This window comes from Homalodisca vitripennis, chromosome 3 (genome assembly GCF_021130785.1).
Source record: "Homalodisca vitripennis isolate AUS2020 chromosome 3, UT_GWSS_2.1, whole genome shotgun sequence".
NCBI lineage: Eukaryota > Metazoa > Arthropoda > Insecta > Hemiptera > Cicadellidae > Homalodisca > Homalodisca vitripennis.
In genome coordinates, this window is record NC_060209.1 from 56,803,763 (window position 1) to 56,821,263 (window position 17,501).

The 17,501-nt window shown below is 35.4% G+C and overlaps 1 protein-coding gene across 1 annotated transcript in view; it reads left to right on the forward strand.

Annotated features, from left to right (window-relative positions):
- The first annotated feature begins 7,388 nt into the window (after nucleotides 1-7,388).
- Nucleotides 7,389-17,501, forward strand: part of LOC124356926 (ATP-dependent RNA helicase me31b) — a 47,996-nt gene continuing 37,883 nt past the window's right edge. The window contains exons 1-2 of the mRNA XM_046808232.1: nucleotides 7,389-7,548; nucleotides 13,738-14,037. Of these exons, the coding sequence (XP_046664188.1) occupies nucleotides 13,943-14,037 (95 nt within the window). The 5' untranslated portion in view covers nucleotides 7,389-7,548; nucleotides 13,738-13,942. The remainder of the gene's footprint in view (nucleotides 7,549-13,737; nucleotides 14,038-17,501) is intronic.

Here is a 17,501-nt window from a genome sequence, read left to right on the forward strand (position 1 = left end):
AGGCCCCTTTATGTCCCGCCACCGCGCTATCGAATGGACGGTCCCTTCAAAGAGACGTGTGGCGGGGCCTGGACCTGGATGTCTGCACGCTAAAGGCTGTATTATGCAACCCGTTTATGGACCCTTGGCTACCTGGGATCGCCCGGGTCATTTCCTAGCACTCTCCGCCGCCAGCGAGCTGTTTCCTCAACCACTCACATATTAGCTTACCAACTAAATAAACTAACTTTTTTACCCGAATCATAATGTCAAAAATTTGGCCAGGTACTTGAAAAACACGTAAAAGATCAGATGAACGAAACCAAACAAGGACAAATTTGATTAAAACCTCTCAAACAATTGAGAGATAGTTTGCTTAATCATTCTAAATGTTTAACAATATTATAAAATTAATATTTCAATGTGGTGATATGGTTAGTGATACGGGTTTCATATAATGAGTGTCACGAAAGAAACTAGTGTTTCGAGTTTTAGTGACACCGTCACTTAGAACACTGGACTTCCGCAGCGGAAGTCTGACTCGGTATGGCTGTGTTTCCGAGAAGTGATTGATTACAAGCTTACACGTAACAGTTTCCCTTGTGACACTCGTCATATGAAACCCGTGTCACTAACAGACGACATTGAAATATTAATGTTGTAATATTTTTATGTTTATAATGTAATTTCACTCTCATACTGTAATAAAAAAATATTGTTAAACATTTTAAACTGATGACCTATATTTTGTTTGAGGATTTTTATCAAACTTTCCCTTGTTTAGTGTCGTCCGTCTCCTTTACGTACCTTTTTTAAATTGTTCGATCGAATTTCAGAAATTAATAATAGTATTCTTTATTGCGTGAAACAATTACAATATTGCATGACATGCGTCAACGTAACTATATACGTAAAGTACATAAGTACATCAGATAAATGATGTTTGTCAAGGTAAATACATATAATACAATACGATTCTTGTTTGTATCAGAACCGGGGGATTTCGTGGTTGTTGTTAATTTCAAAAATTTTCATCCCAGCAGCCCGTCATGAACTTATCAGTTGAGTAAAATGCCTTTGACATAAGAAAATGTTTTAGTTGAGTTTTGAATTTTTTGTTTCACTGAGTCGTTTGATGCCCTCAGGGAGCCTATTGATTAGTCCGACTCCAACTTGAGATGGCAAGTGTTTGAAAGCTATCGTTCTGTGCTGTTCGACTCGAAAGTTATCCCTGCCTCTAGTCCCGTATTGGTGGACATCCCTGCCCCGTACCAACTCGCATTTAAGTCGGCAGTACAGGGCCACCTAGAGAATATAGAGACAGGGAAGGGTCAGCAATCCAAGCTCCCTAAAGGCATATTTGCACGACTCTCTGGGGGTTAAGTTTGAAAGACTTCTTACAGTTTTCTTTTGAGATCTGAAAACTCTTTCAAATCTGTATTTGGAACAGCTTCCCCACAATCTCTAGCCATATGTCAAATGTGGATGTATCAGACCGAAATAGACAATTTTTAATACATCCACCGAACAAAATTTTGCAAGATTGCGCAGGACCTAAATTCCCGAAGCAACCTTAGAGCAAACGTTTTCAATGTGATCGTCCCATGTCAGCCCCGATCAAGGTACATTCCAAAGAACTTAATGAAGTCTGTTTCTTCCAGAAGGAAATCGTCCACCATCACCGCGGGTCGAAGCTCTTGCTCTTGTTGTTGCCGAAGGCAAAAATTTATATGACGTTTGATTTTGAACTGTTTGTTTTCAAATTGATTCTGGAGAAATATTTGATGCATGCATTCAATTCAGTAATTGGCTCCACTTCAAGTTGGTTTTTTTACTATCTGTTGACGTAAATTAGAAAAAGGACTGGCCCTAATATTAATCCCTGTGGGACACCGTATGGCATTTTGACTTTGCCTGACAAGACACTCGCAATCTGCACGCACTGCTCTCTATCTTTCAAGTAAGACGAGATCCAATCCTGCGGCAGTCGCCGAATACCACTTGACCACAGCTGGTGCAACAGTGTTGCATGATGCACATAATCAAAAGCTTTAGAGAGGTCGAGGAATATGCGTAGCATGTGCTCTCGCCTCTCTAGGCCCTCGACAACATTGTAAATGAGATTCGTTACAGCATCGATTGTCGACTTGTTTTTCCTGAACCCAAATTGTTCGGGACATAGAACCTCGTAACAATCAAGAAATTGTCCAAATTGAGACAAGATTTTTCGAAAATTTTGCTAAAAACTGGAAGGATACAAATTGGATGATAGTTACTTGGAATGCAAGCATCGTCCTTTTTGAAAATTGGAATAACTTTGGCAATCTTCAATACCGACGGGAATACGCCTTGAGCAAATGAAAGATTGATCAGTCAGGCGATTGGAGTCAAGAGGTATTTGAAGCACCCCCTAAGCAACTGCACAGACATGCCATTGGTGTCACTGGATTTTTTTCGGTCTCAAATCCCGCACGATACGGGCCACCTCCACCTCACTCACTGGAAAAAGAACCATAGACGAGATCGATCTCGTTAATAGATCATCGTAAGGGCTGTCCGAAAATAAGTCGTCTGGTTCAGCCACAGTTGAAAAAAAATTGTTAAATCCACTTGCCACTTCAAACGGATCATCAATTATTGTATTTGTTGTTTTAAGTGTTGGAGTTGAAAATTTGGAAAAATTTTGTTGTTTTGTGCTGTTTTTTATAATGTTCCAAGCGCTTATTGAAAAATTGTCTGATTGTTTCAGTTTGGTTTCGAAACCTGCCTTTGCCTTCCTTATTTCTTTCCCATAATTTTGCTTGAAATCTCGAAAAAAAGTTTTGAATTGTTCATTTTCGGTCCCTACATAATATCGAATGATAAACCTTAAGCCTTTCTCTTGATTTGAGAATATCCTGAGTAATCCAGGTATCTCTTCTTCTTTGAAAACGCTCTTTGAAATTTTTGAAGGGGCAAGTGACATTTAAATTAAAATTATTCGCTTTAAAAATGCATTGAAGGCTTTCTCCACTTGATCGAAAGAATCGCTGGGCCAGAGGGTTAGCGTAGTCCAGAACGTCGATGTTAAAGTCACCAATGATGATGAATTTCAATAATATTCAATGAAAAAAGTGTTTCAAAGTTTTCAAAAAAATGTGGTGCTGCACCCATTTGAAGATCTATATAAGCCAATTACTGTGGGTTTTCCGATTGATTTTTTATCAAGTTGTAACGCCGCCACTTCAAAGGTTAGTTCATTGCTATAATCGAAATTTAATGGCTGGAAATTTAGTCGATATTTGTCAAAGATTGTCATGGCACCCCCTTTGTAGTTTGTTCGGTTGTAAATGCTAGCCAATTCGTAATTATTAACTCTGAACATCACAACAGCATCAGCCGTGAATCCATGCTCAGAAACAACAAATATGTGCAGGAAGCGCGCACGGGCGACTCAACCAACGATGTGGCCGCCACAAACACCTGGTTGGTATATGCATGAGACGAGTGTCCGACTCAATAGAGTGGTCAAGGGCGTGCTTGTATTGTTCTTCAAGCTGCAGTAAAACGTTTAAGTTGTTGATTTTCAGCAACCAGGTCGGCCACCTCCAATGCCGACAGACACCGCGCAGTGCCAGGAGAGAACCGGGGTCGTGGCATCCTGCTCCAACGAGGCAACAGGGACCCAAACACAGGCGGCAGGCGCGGAAGGCACAGTGCTGCTGGACGGCACGGACGTCACGGCAGACTGTACCAGCTGAAATGTGGTTTTCCAAGATATTTTTCTGAATATTTTAAATCTGTGTCTCATGTAGGTGTAGGAATCACTCGCTCTGGCTCATACATTTTGAGAATGCCTCAGCACAGGACTGCAGTGTTTGATAAGTCATTCCATGTAATGGCTTGTAGGTTGTGGAATGCCCTTCCCCAAACAATTACTTCCATCGATAGCCGTTTCCGGTTTGTGGTGAAACTGACGATGGGCTTGTATCTTGAGCGGTTAGCCGAGGCAGTTCCGGTCTGATATGCTGTGGGCGTGACACTGGCATAGGGATGAATGTGAGATTGTGTGTGATAAAAGTTAGGATTCATTAGCAGTAAATACTTTAATTTATTTGTATATTAAAAATATAATTTTATTTTAAATGTTTTAAGAATAACATAGATGGTTAATTTATTAATGTGTTAAATTTGAATTATAACACGTTAAAATATTACATTAACTTCGCTACATTGTGTAAATGTAGTTATTTCTTTATTTTATTATCATTATTATTTATGGGTTTATTCTTAAGATAATATTTATTTAATGTTAAAAATTTTACGTTGTCGCAGATTAAGTGTAAGAAAGGGCCATGCGGCCCTAACTTTGCCTATATAAATAAATAATTTTTCATTTAATTTCATCTCTCTCTCTCTCTCGTAGGTACGTAGGTAGGTTCCCTGAACATAGAGGCCTGGACTTCTTCAGTGTGCAGAGGCCCGAGAATCCTGTCACCGGGCCTGTCACAATTGCCACCTTGCTGGCATCCGGTCAAGTGCAGCTACTAATGGCTATATGTCCATCAACCCCACAATGGGTTTTTTTCGATTCGTACCGGAAATACCTGGTGGTGTCTACACACAATCTATACCCTTATACTGAATTTTTGGGTTCAAGTTCAATTTAAATTGTTCTTAATATTTTATCATCAATAGATTTAAGATAGTTTATTTTGAGTTTTCTACAAGTTGTTCTGCACATTTTGGTTATTTAAAAAAATTTCATCAGACCAGCAACATGTATAATAATTGTTAAATATTATGAATATTAATTTTCTCCAGTTTGCTGGGTTTTTTTTTTAATTTGTTGTAATTTTGTAATATCATATTTTTTATTTCTTATCTGAATTTCCTCTGAAAAAGTTGACTATAATTCCATGATTCCTTTTGTTTGTCGCCAGATTGTTTTCTTCTTTTGCTTTACCAATCTGCTCTATTTGTTCTTATTCTTAACCTATATGTCTTCAGAGCGCATTTTGACTTTGCCTTTGCTCATTTTCATTTGACCTATCCCTTGTTCAAATATTATAAAGCTCAATTGCACTTTTCTTCAAATTCACTATTATTACTTTGTTATATGACCCTTTTATGTATTAAAACAATAAATTATATACAATTAGACCTATATTTACTGTAGTGTTCCTAAAATAATAGCTACGTCCATTCTACGTATTTTGTAAACATATAAGAATTCTTATTACAGCTAATTATAGAAATATTTGCCAAAGTTTTAGCTATTAGTTACAGTTTTATGTATTAATGTTCTGCAGTACTAGCTAGCATTTATCATAGTTCAATTTTATTGTATGGCATGTCATGAATAACCTACGTCTAGTATGCTGTGTTGACTATAGTGCCTTTAATTTAAATAGTAATACAATTAATATAACAAATTCATTACTTGGTACTGAAACCAAAATTGTTAACTAAGAGGAAAGTCCTAGTATTGTATTTAAATTGTTATAGGCTTAATCCAATCCAATCCAGTACAATACAATACAATATACTTGTATTGCCAGAAACAATTTTAACATTGCATAATAATAATTGTATATTAATTAAAATAATAAAATGTCTTATGCTAACGATTTAATTTTTAAAATATCGTAAACAATATCGATTTTAGTTAACAATAAAAGTTGTCAAGCAGTAAAATTAATATATAATAAACATCACTTTGGATGTCAGCGCCCCTGTACTGCCGCACATTGAAGCTAGTGAGATGGTCCATGAATTCACCAACTGTATAAAATGAATGACACACTAAAAAGTGTCGCAATGTAATTTTGAACCGATTTAAATCATTTATTGATTTTATTTCTTCAGGGAGCCCATTTAGAAACTTTATGCCGGCTTGAGATGGAAGTTGCTCGTATCTTCTCAATCTATGCTGAGCAGGTCTGAGATTTTCTCGATACCTTGTATCGTAGTTGTGAATGTTACAACCTCGAACCATTTGGCTCTTAAACCGACAATGTACAGTAGTCTCCAGTACAGTACAAACATGGCAATGTTAGTATTTTGAGCTCCCTAAATGAATTTCCACACGACTCTCTAAATTTTAATTTCGCAATAATTCTGATAGCTCTCTTCTGTAAGACAAAAAGTCTGTGGAAGTCGCCACTTGATAGTTTCGCACAAACACTGTCCACATGGTTCCTCCAAGTCAACCCTCTATCGAGGTGTATTCCCAAGAGTTTCGTACAGTCAACTTCATCCAGGACCTTGTCGTCCACTATTAACTTAGCACATATTATAAATAAACAGTACATTAGCTATGTAAACGTATTTCCCTTTTGTACAATGCCCAGTTCAAAAAGTCAGCACGGAAAAGTTTTACTAGACTCATAGATGGATAGATAAAGTGAAATAGTGATCTGACAAGCCATCAGCCAAGATATCTACAAAGCCACTTATAATCCAGTCCAGCTTTGATTTCGTTACTAGTATCAGGATTAAACTTGGGAAATAAGTTATGCCAGTTGTCTCAAATTGGTAGAAGCAGATAGGATTTTCGCGTAGAAGAATAAACCAATATTTGAATATTTTATTTATATATGAACTTCAAATTATAGTCCGAAATAGTATTTATCACCTACAATTGAAATATTTATTTCATCTGTAAAGAAATATAATTCACTATTTTGGTGCTTAAAACTGTCACAGGTGGAGAGTGGGATTTATAGCTGAATCCTGAAATTATCATGAAACTGAAACGACATAAAAGAAAACAACAATAACTTCTCAATCAGCAAGGGTAACCGATTAATTTTAAAGGAGTCCTTTGATAACCCCGAACTTTCAATTGAACTATTGCTGTAAAAATATACCAAACTATACCTTGAATGAGAATAGCTGGGAAAGTCAGATTTGTATAGAGAATGCGTAACTTATATACCGTATTTGTTTTCAATCAAAGCGCAAAGAAGATTTCATTTTGATTTTTACTATCGTTAAAAGGAGTAACATTAACATTAAACGCAAAGAAGGGCCAATGCATTCTTTGCTATGCCTTTTTAAAAGTTAATATATTCTATGAGCACAACTTTCACATGATAAATAATACATCTAGAGGAAAGAATAAAATTATTACAAAAACACTGACAGAGCATTTATGTACGAATATATTATGGACCATCAAGAGAGGTTCCATCCTGTCCAGTTCTCAATTAGTAAAGGAATATTATAGGCATTTATGATAATTTACTTTTACTATATATATTCACTTACATAGTTCAAAAAATATTTAGTTTGCAATGGTTACAAACTACTTTGAAAAATTACTTTATCTTTTTTCTCTTAGGACTTTATTAAATCCACGTTTTTCTATCCTCTTTGGTTACTGGCAAGGAACCCAAGAAGAAGAACAGACAGAGAGACGAGACGAGAGTAGAGTATGGGTAGGTTGAATACACTCCTGTCCTGTACTATGAGAAGCAACGCAGAGAGAAGCGAGCATCTGCAAAGCAAGCAGCCTAGTTGAAGAGATTTGTTTATGGTTTCGTTGAATCTTCGCGCATAAAGTGTGGACACGTAATAGATTTAGAGGTAATACTAGTGTATCTTTCTATCATTAAATGAGCATTTAGTAATACAATTAAGTGGAGACATACAAATGTTACAGTTTAGTATTCCGTTATTTTGCTAAAACTATTCCGCCATTTTTACAAACGAAACGCACTCTCTAGGTAGGTTTATTTGCTTCAATTTTTATAAGGTAACGGTTTAATGTAAGATTTTTGATACGTCAAATACTTTGCACAACTCTTTCAAAATGTATACAACACTTATGACTGTAATATATAAGCTGACTTGTTTGAATTAATGTTCTTTATTACATGTGTAAACTTTGACCAATGGAGTAAGCTTGTAAAAGTGTATATAAAGAAAGTGTCAGCCCTATTCCATTATTTGTAACAACTTATGTTATTATGAGTAAATGTGTGTTAAATAGTAACAATTTATAAGAGCTCTGCTTTTTTCAAATGATTTTGTAACTGATAAGGCTAATTCTTGTAAGAATGAAATATTAGTAGGTAGCCTACCAGTCAATGCTTGAAAATGAACTTTCAGATCATTTAAGGTGATTATTGATGCTACCTTGCTCAATAGATTGGCTGATGTGTTTTAAGTAACTTATCCTTATTTCACTATTTCTTGATTTTGGTTTTTGTAATGTTCAATATTACCCTAGGAGTCACGGTCACAAGGCATTTGAGGGATAGTGTTTACATTAGCCACGTTAGCTGCATTGGCTGCAGTATGATAAGCGATCAACACTCAAACTGAATTAAATGTAGATTAGAACATTTGAAATGCTGTGTACCTTGTAAAGTAATTGTGGTTAGGGCACGATAAGCGGACCCGGTTTTTTATATCGAAATTGGCAAACGATATTACTTAATCATAACCATCGATTAATGAATCGATACTGATTAATTATTTTTAACGATTAATTAAATAATATATATTTCAATAGGCCTAGCTGTAAACACTCTCAAATAATACTTATGTAATATTTCAATTTTATATAAGTAACATTTGATTATTAAAAATGACAGTCAATTTTAGAAAACTACACGACATTGCTTTGAAAGATAATAAGACACGTTTTTCATGACTTCAACATGTTGGACTCGTGCGGAAAAACCCATTATGTGAAATTTGTGGGAAAGAAACAACTGCAACTGTGAGAGGAGCATATATATATGGTCTCCAGTTTTCCTAATTTTGGTTATAATAATTTGTTTGATCACTGTGAATATTACATTCATATTTTAATTTAAAACATGTGATTGTTATTGAGAACTGTAGATACTTTATATCGATTGATAGTCTAGGATTTGAGATGCGAATATTAGGTATCGGTGATTACATTCTTCGATATAAAAAACCGGGTCCGCTTATCGTACCCTACCCGTAATTGTAAGTACTACTCATTATTCAAACAGTTAAAACACGTGTAGCCTATGATATTTGAGTAATACCTGCTAGAGAAGGGAAATAATGTTATTTGTCAATAACTTCATACAAAATAACGTATTCAGGTATTACATTCATGTAACCTGTTATTGTGGTGACACGTTATCACCCAAACCAATCTCGGTACAGTATTAGTATCATGCTGTTACTGAAATGACGTTACAAGGTTGCCAGTAAACTGAGACTAAATCTACATGTGTAAGAGTGCTTACATGATCATCTGAGCTTGGATTTAGGTTCTATCTTGTGGGATTTTTTCCTGCTAGAAGGGATGTGTGGTGCTACTGAAGCCCGCACTGATGGCCACGGGCATTTCCGATAGGTACTTTCCCGACCTCGGATTGTCCAACTTCTCTGATGTCATGTAAGCTGTAAGCGGTAACTAGCAGATTACTTTCTGATGCATTCTTCATGTATCCGCTATAGTGGCCGTGATACAAACAATGTTTTTGTGTTAAAGTTTTGTTCAGTTACTTAAATGGGGTTTTGAATGAAGTTGAACAACTCTTATTCTCGAGTGAAAGTGGTATTTTGAAAGTGTTTGTTAGGTAGTTTACACAGGCCTAAATTGTACAGTCGATACCCTTTAAACAGGCTAAGAGTTTGGTTTGGCGAATATTGTCTTGATAAGAGATGCGACCCGGTTTTTTGAATTCACCAGAAGTCAGTTGGATTTTTACCAGAAAAATTTAATGTTTGGAGTTTGTGGTGGATCAGCAGTACCGTGTGGTATTGCCTGGCCGCTCACGTCTGTCATGGGAATGTCGAGCGTTCTTGTTATTTACAATACAAACTTTAAACTGCCGATCTAATGCTTAACTTACTATGGTTAAGCTTAAACTTACCGCTCATATCGTGTCCAAGACCTTAGGTAAGTCTCTTAAACTACTGATCCTCACACACGTTCCTATTTGTCAACTGACTACATAGGTTAAAACAGAGAAAGGGATGTTGGGTTTTGATAATCATAGTCATAACCAAACCTCAACTGAATTAGCTGCATTTACACAGGCAAAAATTTGTCCTAGTTTTGTGTTCAACCGTAAAAATTGCTAGTCTATAAAGATCAGAGATCTCACAAGTACTGCAGCATCCAATATCAGTCAGTTGTTTGCTTGAACTAGTGAGCAGTGTCGGGTATTAAAATTTCAATTATAAAAAGTATGACTTCGTATTGATTCCCGCAACAAGTGATACAGTGGTAGTAAGTACTTGTGACAGTTCTTCCTAGTAAAATTGTTTATCTTGTTCATATTATGGGACAGTAGTTGTGAAAATTCTTTTGCAACTTAAAACTCAATTTAATATTGTCACTAGTCTACAGCTGGCTGAATGTACCACTTAAATCAGTTTACAGTTCTATTGGATACATGTAATTTTCGTAGGTATACGTGATATTTGTCAATACATTCAAAGTTACAGTGATAAAACCAAAAAAGCTTAAAACATGTAGCGATGAATTTCTCACACATCGCTAGTGATGAAATTTGCTAGACAACCTCAACCTCATTTCCTGCAAATACAGATAAATCACCAACGTTGTACTTGGTGTAAGGATTAAATGAAGTATTATAGTTGTTTATTTGGTTTGAAAGTGGGCCCTGGAATCAGAAATCTTGAATAGGAATTTGAAGAGGTTTCGAGTAGCCACTCTGTTACAATCTATTGTAGTGTGCTTCTAGAACTGTGTTTTACTTACAGGCAATATGTGGTTGATATGTCATGTTTTTTTATTGTGTTAGAATGGCATTTTATATCAATTGTGTAGTTTTCGCTTCTTTTCTTTATTCAATAAATGTAGCAGCCAACATTGTCCGTCCTCAAGCTGAGTGTATATACTGTGTTCTTAGTTTAGTTTAATATAGTTAGGTGAGTTTGTAATATTTAGCGAACATTAGTGATCAGTCTTTTGGAATTTTATATTTTACTGATCGGTACTATCTTGATGTTTTTCGTTCGTTGCCATCAGTCCAGAGCAGGATAAATGGTGCTGTCACCGCTTATTACTGTTAGCCTATTAAACTGCTAGGGCCTTTTACGAGATTACAAATCTTATACACACCTATATTGAATAAAAAAATGTAATGCTAAAAAATTATGTAGTCTACATATTGAGGTTTTATTCTAAACCACTCGTCAATACTTTTCTTTTCCTATATTGCCTTCTAGGTTTATATAAAAATGATCCAACTTTGTAGAACCTTAACTAACTTGAGCTACAAGGATTGCTTATTTTAGAGGTGAATAGGCAATAAAACGAGACATAAAAGAAAATGTTTTCTACAATGCATAGCCACAACAGCAAACGGAACTGACTAAACAAGCAACTGCACACGGCTGATGGCATCAGAGCAATGTCACAAGTATTAAGTTATACTATACAAAATATAACAACTTTGTGCAAGCCAAGGTCGTACGATGTATAGTTCTTTAGACCCAGCATTTTTTTATGGGTTGTAAATTACAAAATTACCTTTTTAAAGCATGTAAAAATAGCCATAATTTACTTCTTTCACTAGTGAGAGAATTAACAAGCTGTAAATTTGGTATCATAATTGCTAATCATGATTTCAACATTCTTTATCTATTCTGTTCAAAATCTTCCTGAACATAAACTATAACTTTAATGGCATAAGAGAAGGAAATAAAAAGTAGCAATGATTTTTAATACTGGAAATGTTGTATTTATATTTGTGTACTTTGCTTCTTATGTTTTTCAGTGTTGTCTGTCTGATAGTTTGTCTGAGCATAGTGGATAACCATGTCCATTTTCAACACCAATACCATCATTTAGTTATATGAAATTTATATACATGTTTAACTGTAAATTACATGAGCAATTGTGGTTAGTACCGACTTTTGTATGTTGTTTCCGTTGTATAAGTAAATAAATAAGCCAAATTCGACAGATAAGACAGTATGTAAATTTAGCAACATGATAACCTATGTATTGTTCAGGTGATTTACTGCTTCTTTTCTTGTCCAACGAATCATGTTGAGGCAGTCAAGTAAACTGAACTTTATTTTTTAATCAAAAGTATGGTGAGGGGGGGGGCACCAAAGACATCACTCAAGGTAGCTCTGATTGCCATAGGCATTTCAGATGGGTGCTTTCCTGGGTACTTTGATGTTATACGGAGGCCACTGTGTCCTTCTACTACTTGTTATTACGCATTATAAGTAGGTTTGGATTAGGTTATCATAATTATGTTACTAGTAGTACCAAAGTTGAAGTTAACCTTCACTAGTGCTCACATGATCTGAGCTTGAATTTGGGTACTATCCCAAGAGATGTTCTTTTTTCACCAGAAGTGCAGACTAGTTCTAAAGGCATCACCTAAGTCCATACTGACGACCAAGGGGATTTCCGATCCGTACTTTTAACTGATTTTATGTAAGAAAGGTACAGATTGGAAATTCTCCTGACTATCAGTGCAGGCTTCAGTGGCGCCTTTGGAGCCATCCTGCCCTTTTGTCGACAGAAGAAAAGCATTCTCCGAGGTAATACATAAATTCAAGCTCAGATCATGTGAGCGCTCATAAAATTTAATTTCAACTTTTTATGTTCATAATATGTACATTATGTATTTACCTACTTTATCACGTAATAAATAACAAGTACCCTTTCCTGTGCACAGATCATGTTGGACGATTTGGTAAGTGAAAGTAAATGCTCCAATCTACGTTCACCGCTATTCTTAACTTCTAGTAGAAAAAGTAAAGGGTAGACTTTAATAAGCGGCCTACACTTGTTATTCGGTTGTTTTATTGAATGTTTCAATTGTTTTTATCAAGTGAAAAATTTAATTTCATAATTTATATAACTAAAGATATTTATTTCAACTTCCTAGTTATATTAATGTTTAATGTAAACAATAAACAGGAAGGAACAAATTTTTTGATAACTTGTAAAAATGCTGATGAATAAACGAATTGTGTGAGATAAACGATTGAAAGTTCTTTTGAATGGTAAGAGAAGTGAATTAAAATCTATTTGTTAGTAAGCAGCATCATTTTTTAGTTACATATCAAGTTCAAAATTTGCCAGATGACAAGGAATTAGTCACCGATTTAACCAGTATTGTAACACAGGAAATGTCTTGAAAGGATATTCAACTGGTATTTTTGTAGTCAGAGGTCTGAATGTTTTATGAATAACATTGTAGATTATCGATTTGGGTATGTTTAACTGAAAACTTTGTTGGATAATCGATTTTTTTCGGGCTTCTGATGCAAGATTGTCAGATTTCTTTGATTTTGACATTACTTGTTATTGGCCGGTCAGTCAACTGTTAAACTGGTTAAACCAGCAACGAAACTTTATCGTACTCATAGTCAATGTACTCTTGACTGGCCTCAGGTGTGTTGGTCTACCACAAAGCTGTTCTGCGCTTGCCGAGGTCAACGTTTACTCTCATGCTACACAGAAAACAAACTTATGTGAAGTTGAAATGATTTCAACTACAATTTGAGGTTAAAATCACTAAGTCATCTAGAATAGTTTTTAAATAACATCCATTTTTTTTCTTTTTCGGAGACCCTTGCGTATCAAATCATTTGATAATTACAATAAATTACTATCAGAGCCGCTTATAAAAGTCTTCTCAAAGTAAAACATCTCTCAATGGTACACAAATTGTCTCAGACTACATAAACACTCAGTTCTCTTTGGTAATAAATATGTATTGATAATGATATAGGTGGATAAAATATTTATATTTGATAATCTTAAATATTTTATTGTTTTTGTTTCAGGTTGTTGTTGGATTACTCTCTTCTACACAGCGATACTAATAAATATCAGACTATATTTTCATTAAAGACACTTGTAAAATTGTTTTTATTTATATCTTGTAAATATTATTAGAGGGTTTTACCCTATCGTGAGTGGTAGTTAAAGACTTGGCCGTAACTTGGCCACGTGTTGTGTTGTATTGACATTAAGACTGTGATCTCCATCATGACTGAGAACCATTTTGGCCAGAATCATATCGGTGGACTGCCCAAAACACAGATCAACAACGGTCATCAGTCGAACTCTGCCAGTTCTAAGCTGTAAGTTGATATTTAAATACTATCTTTTGCTTGATTATTCTATGTGTATGTTTGTATAAAAATTAGTAAAAAGTTAATTATGTGTATAAATAAATTTAAGTACTTATATTAATAAAAAAATGTTAAAGTTCACTTGTAAATGAAAAATCCATAATAATTCGGCAGCTTTAATTGTTTAGAACATAGTTAATAATAGTCTGTAAAACATTGTGTCTTCATCAGCACGGCTATTTTATCAGGTATGTTCACGAAGAATAAATATCATTACTTTAAAACTTATGGAATGAAATATTATAATTTGCCATCATTAATAGGCCTAAACACATGTGATTGATATATTTCTGCATAAACACAGTGTTTACAATGTATATGCTACAGCTCTAAAAGGATTGAACTTAATAAATAGCACTTACATAACTGCAGAGCAATGGTGTACAAGGCATGTTTTTAATGTAAGTACCGTTTTGATGTAAAAAAATCAACAAGTAAATTTTTCAAACAAAACATTATTTATCTGAAAGAGCATTCTTTCCTCTACTTCTCTACATAATTTCCATTATTATTAAGGCACTTGTCGTATCTTGGGACCAGCTTTTGTATGCCGTTGTCAAAGAAGCTTGCCGCCAGACTGGACAACCAATGTTGCACAGACGTTTTTACTTCTTCATCATTGGAATGACGCTTCCCCACCAAATGCGTCTTCAAGGGCAGAAACAAATGGTAGTCGCTAGGCGCTAGATCAAATGAAGTGATGAGCTCTTGCGTTCGATTTGTTGAATGTGGACAAGCATTATCGTTGAGCAAAACGACGCCTGCATTCAGCATGCCACACCTTTTGTTTCAATTGCACGGTGCAGTTTTTTTACAGTTTCACAGTCACGCGGCTGCATTAATCGTTTCACCGCGAGGCAGAAAATCGGCCAACAACTCACCCTTTCTATCCCAAAAGACAGTGCACATGATTTTCTGGGCAGAAATTGTTTGCTTGAATTTGACTTTCAATTGACTGTTGTTTTGATTCTGGTGTAACGTAGGCTACCCACGTTTCATCGCCTGTAACGATATGGCTTAAAAAAATCATCGCCTCCGTTACTGTAACACTCGAGAAAGCTCAATGCACTGCCCTATCGTTTGATTTTGTGCTTATCATTCAACATTTTCGGTACCCACCGTGAACACAGAACTTTCCAATAGTTTAAACTTTCGGACACAATTTTGTAGAGAACACTTCTTGATACAGCAGGAAATTTTTCAGCTAAAGATGAAATTGCTCGGTAATGACTGAAGATTGCCCACTCCGTTCCTCATCATGAACGTTTGTGCAGCCATCTTTGAAGGCCCTAACCCATTTCCGCACCATTCCTTCACTAATAATTTTTTCACCATAAACGTCACTGATTAGACAATGAATGTCAATTGCTTTTAAGCCTTTAGCACAGAGAAAACGAATCTCAGCACACACTTCACTGTCAGTGGGATTCTCGATAGTTGGCAGCATTTTAACCCTTCGTACGCTGTAAGCGGAATATTCCGCCGAGTAAATCTAACTCGAAACGTTCTAAGCGGAATAGATCGCGGAATCCCCTGACAACGCAATATATTTACGTTAGTTCTACAAATTGCCGCCAGAATGCTTGAGAGTGAATATTTGGTGATCTAATATTACGCAATGTGAAGCGTGACTCATCAAAACAGCTGGGACCAATCACAACGGAAGCTTTTGTTTGCTTTGTCAGTCCGCGCCATCGCCAGTGAGCAAGCTGTACGCTCTAAGCGGAAATACTCGCGCGTGACAGTCAGCTGCCGGCGGCCGCTATGTACTGTTGTTTATTGTTTATAACCTGCTATATTGCTTTAGCTGTCTATTATGCGAGGTTATCCATATTGATAATGTGATAAACTATACATCTATGTAAAACATGTGAGGCCAAGCCTGCCCTCCACCCAGATGAGTGTTTTGAGATTTACCACACACAAGTCAAATATTAGTGTGCCTTTTTTATTTTTGTACCATTTTGTGTTTTTTATATATTTTATATTTGTCATGGATTTGTTCCCTTCATTATCTACTAATGTTGTATAAATAATATGAATTACTGTTGTGCTAACTTTTGCTACTTTCAGAAATGTTTATTGGACTTTATATATTGCGCGTATATTTACATGTATATGATGTACTCATATGTAAATAAAATAAAAGCAATACAAAAACTATCATGTGTTTTCAGCAGTTGCAAGACCAATAAACCTAAAAAAATATATAACTTTAAAAAAATTAAAAATTATTTAATTTTTTTTATTGAGCATTAGAGCAATTTTATACAAATTGCTTTCAGCGTACGAAGGGTTAAAATCACATAAACAAACGAAGACTCGATCAAACGGTGTTGTAATGTTGTCTGTGGTTTCCCAACTGATGTAGCTACACTACGCGCATGCACTAAACGGCAACTGCAGTGCTGCAGCGGCGTAATTTAAAAATGGTACTTACTATAAAAACATGCCTCGTATATATAAAATTATTTTGGAGACACACTGGTTGTTTTAGGAGGTATTAAATACCCTCCAAAAACTGGGGTTCGAATAATCTTTCAGGGAATTGTTGGACCTATGACCTCATAGTGTGTTTTTCACAGCGATTTGTATTGACTGGGAATTTAGGAATATTACTCGATCACAATAATTTATCTTATATTATGTAGATTTCATAGAAATTTGCCTATTGTAATTACCTTCATGACGGAATTTCCTGGAGATTTTTACATTTTCTCTGATCTTGACCCCCAGAATCCAAAACCACTATAATCCAAAGAAATATATACAGTATACATGCAATTTAACACAAGCTTGTGAAGACGATAACTGCTGTAAAATTTTAAAAGAACCAGACTTAACTAGTTATAAAAGCAAAACTTGCGCATAGCTTTGAGAAGTTTGTCGGTCAGTCTTTATCAATGAAGTGCTTCAAGATGGCAGCCATTCAGATTCAAGCTACAATTTAACTCAAAAAATTCCCAAAATGGACTGAAACTGATACATTTTTACATATAGTATGTAATTATAAACAACTTTTTTTTGTATTATTCTGAGGCCATTATTGTAAACAACAGACTTTAATTGAATTACTTGAAAAATTGCATGTCATTAATGATGATCAGTTCTTGTTTTTTGCCTCCCAAAAAGAAGCGATGTAGGCGAGAACTAGGCCCATCTGTTCCCATACACTTCTTGTTATTACGTGATATGAGTAGTTTTAGATTAATTTATCATAAATATGTTACTTAGCGAGCAGTACCAAAGTTAAAGATAACCTTTACGAGCGCTCATGCAGGGTCCCCATCCGACCGTGAAAACTGTGAAACCGGGAATAAGCCGTGTATTTAATGTACAAACCATGAAAATCTCCACAACTTGCGATTAAATGAATCAACATGTGTCGCAAGAATAACGCAATAGTTTTTCAA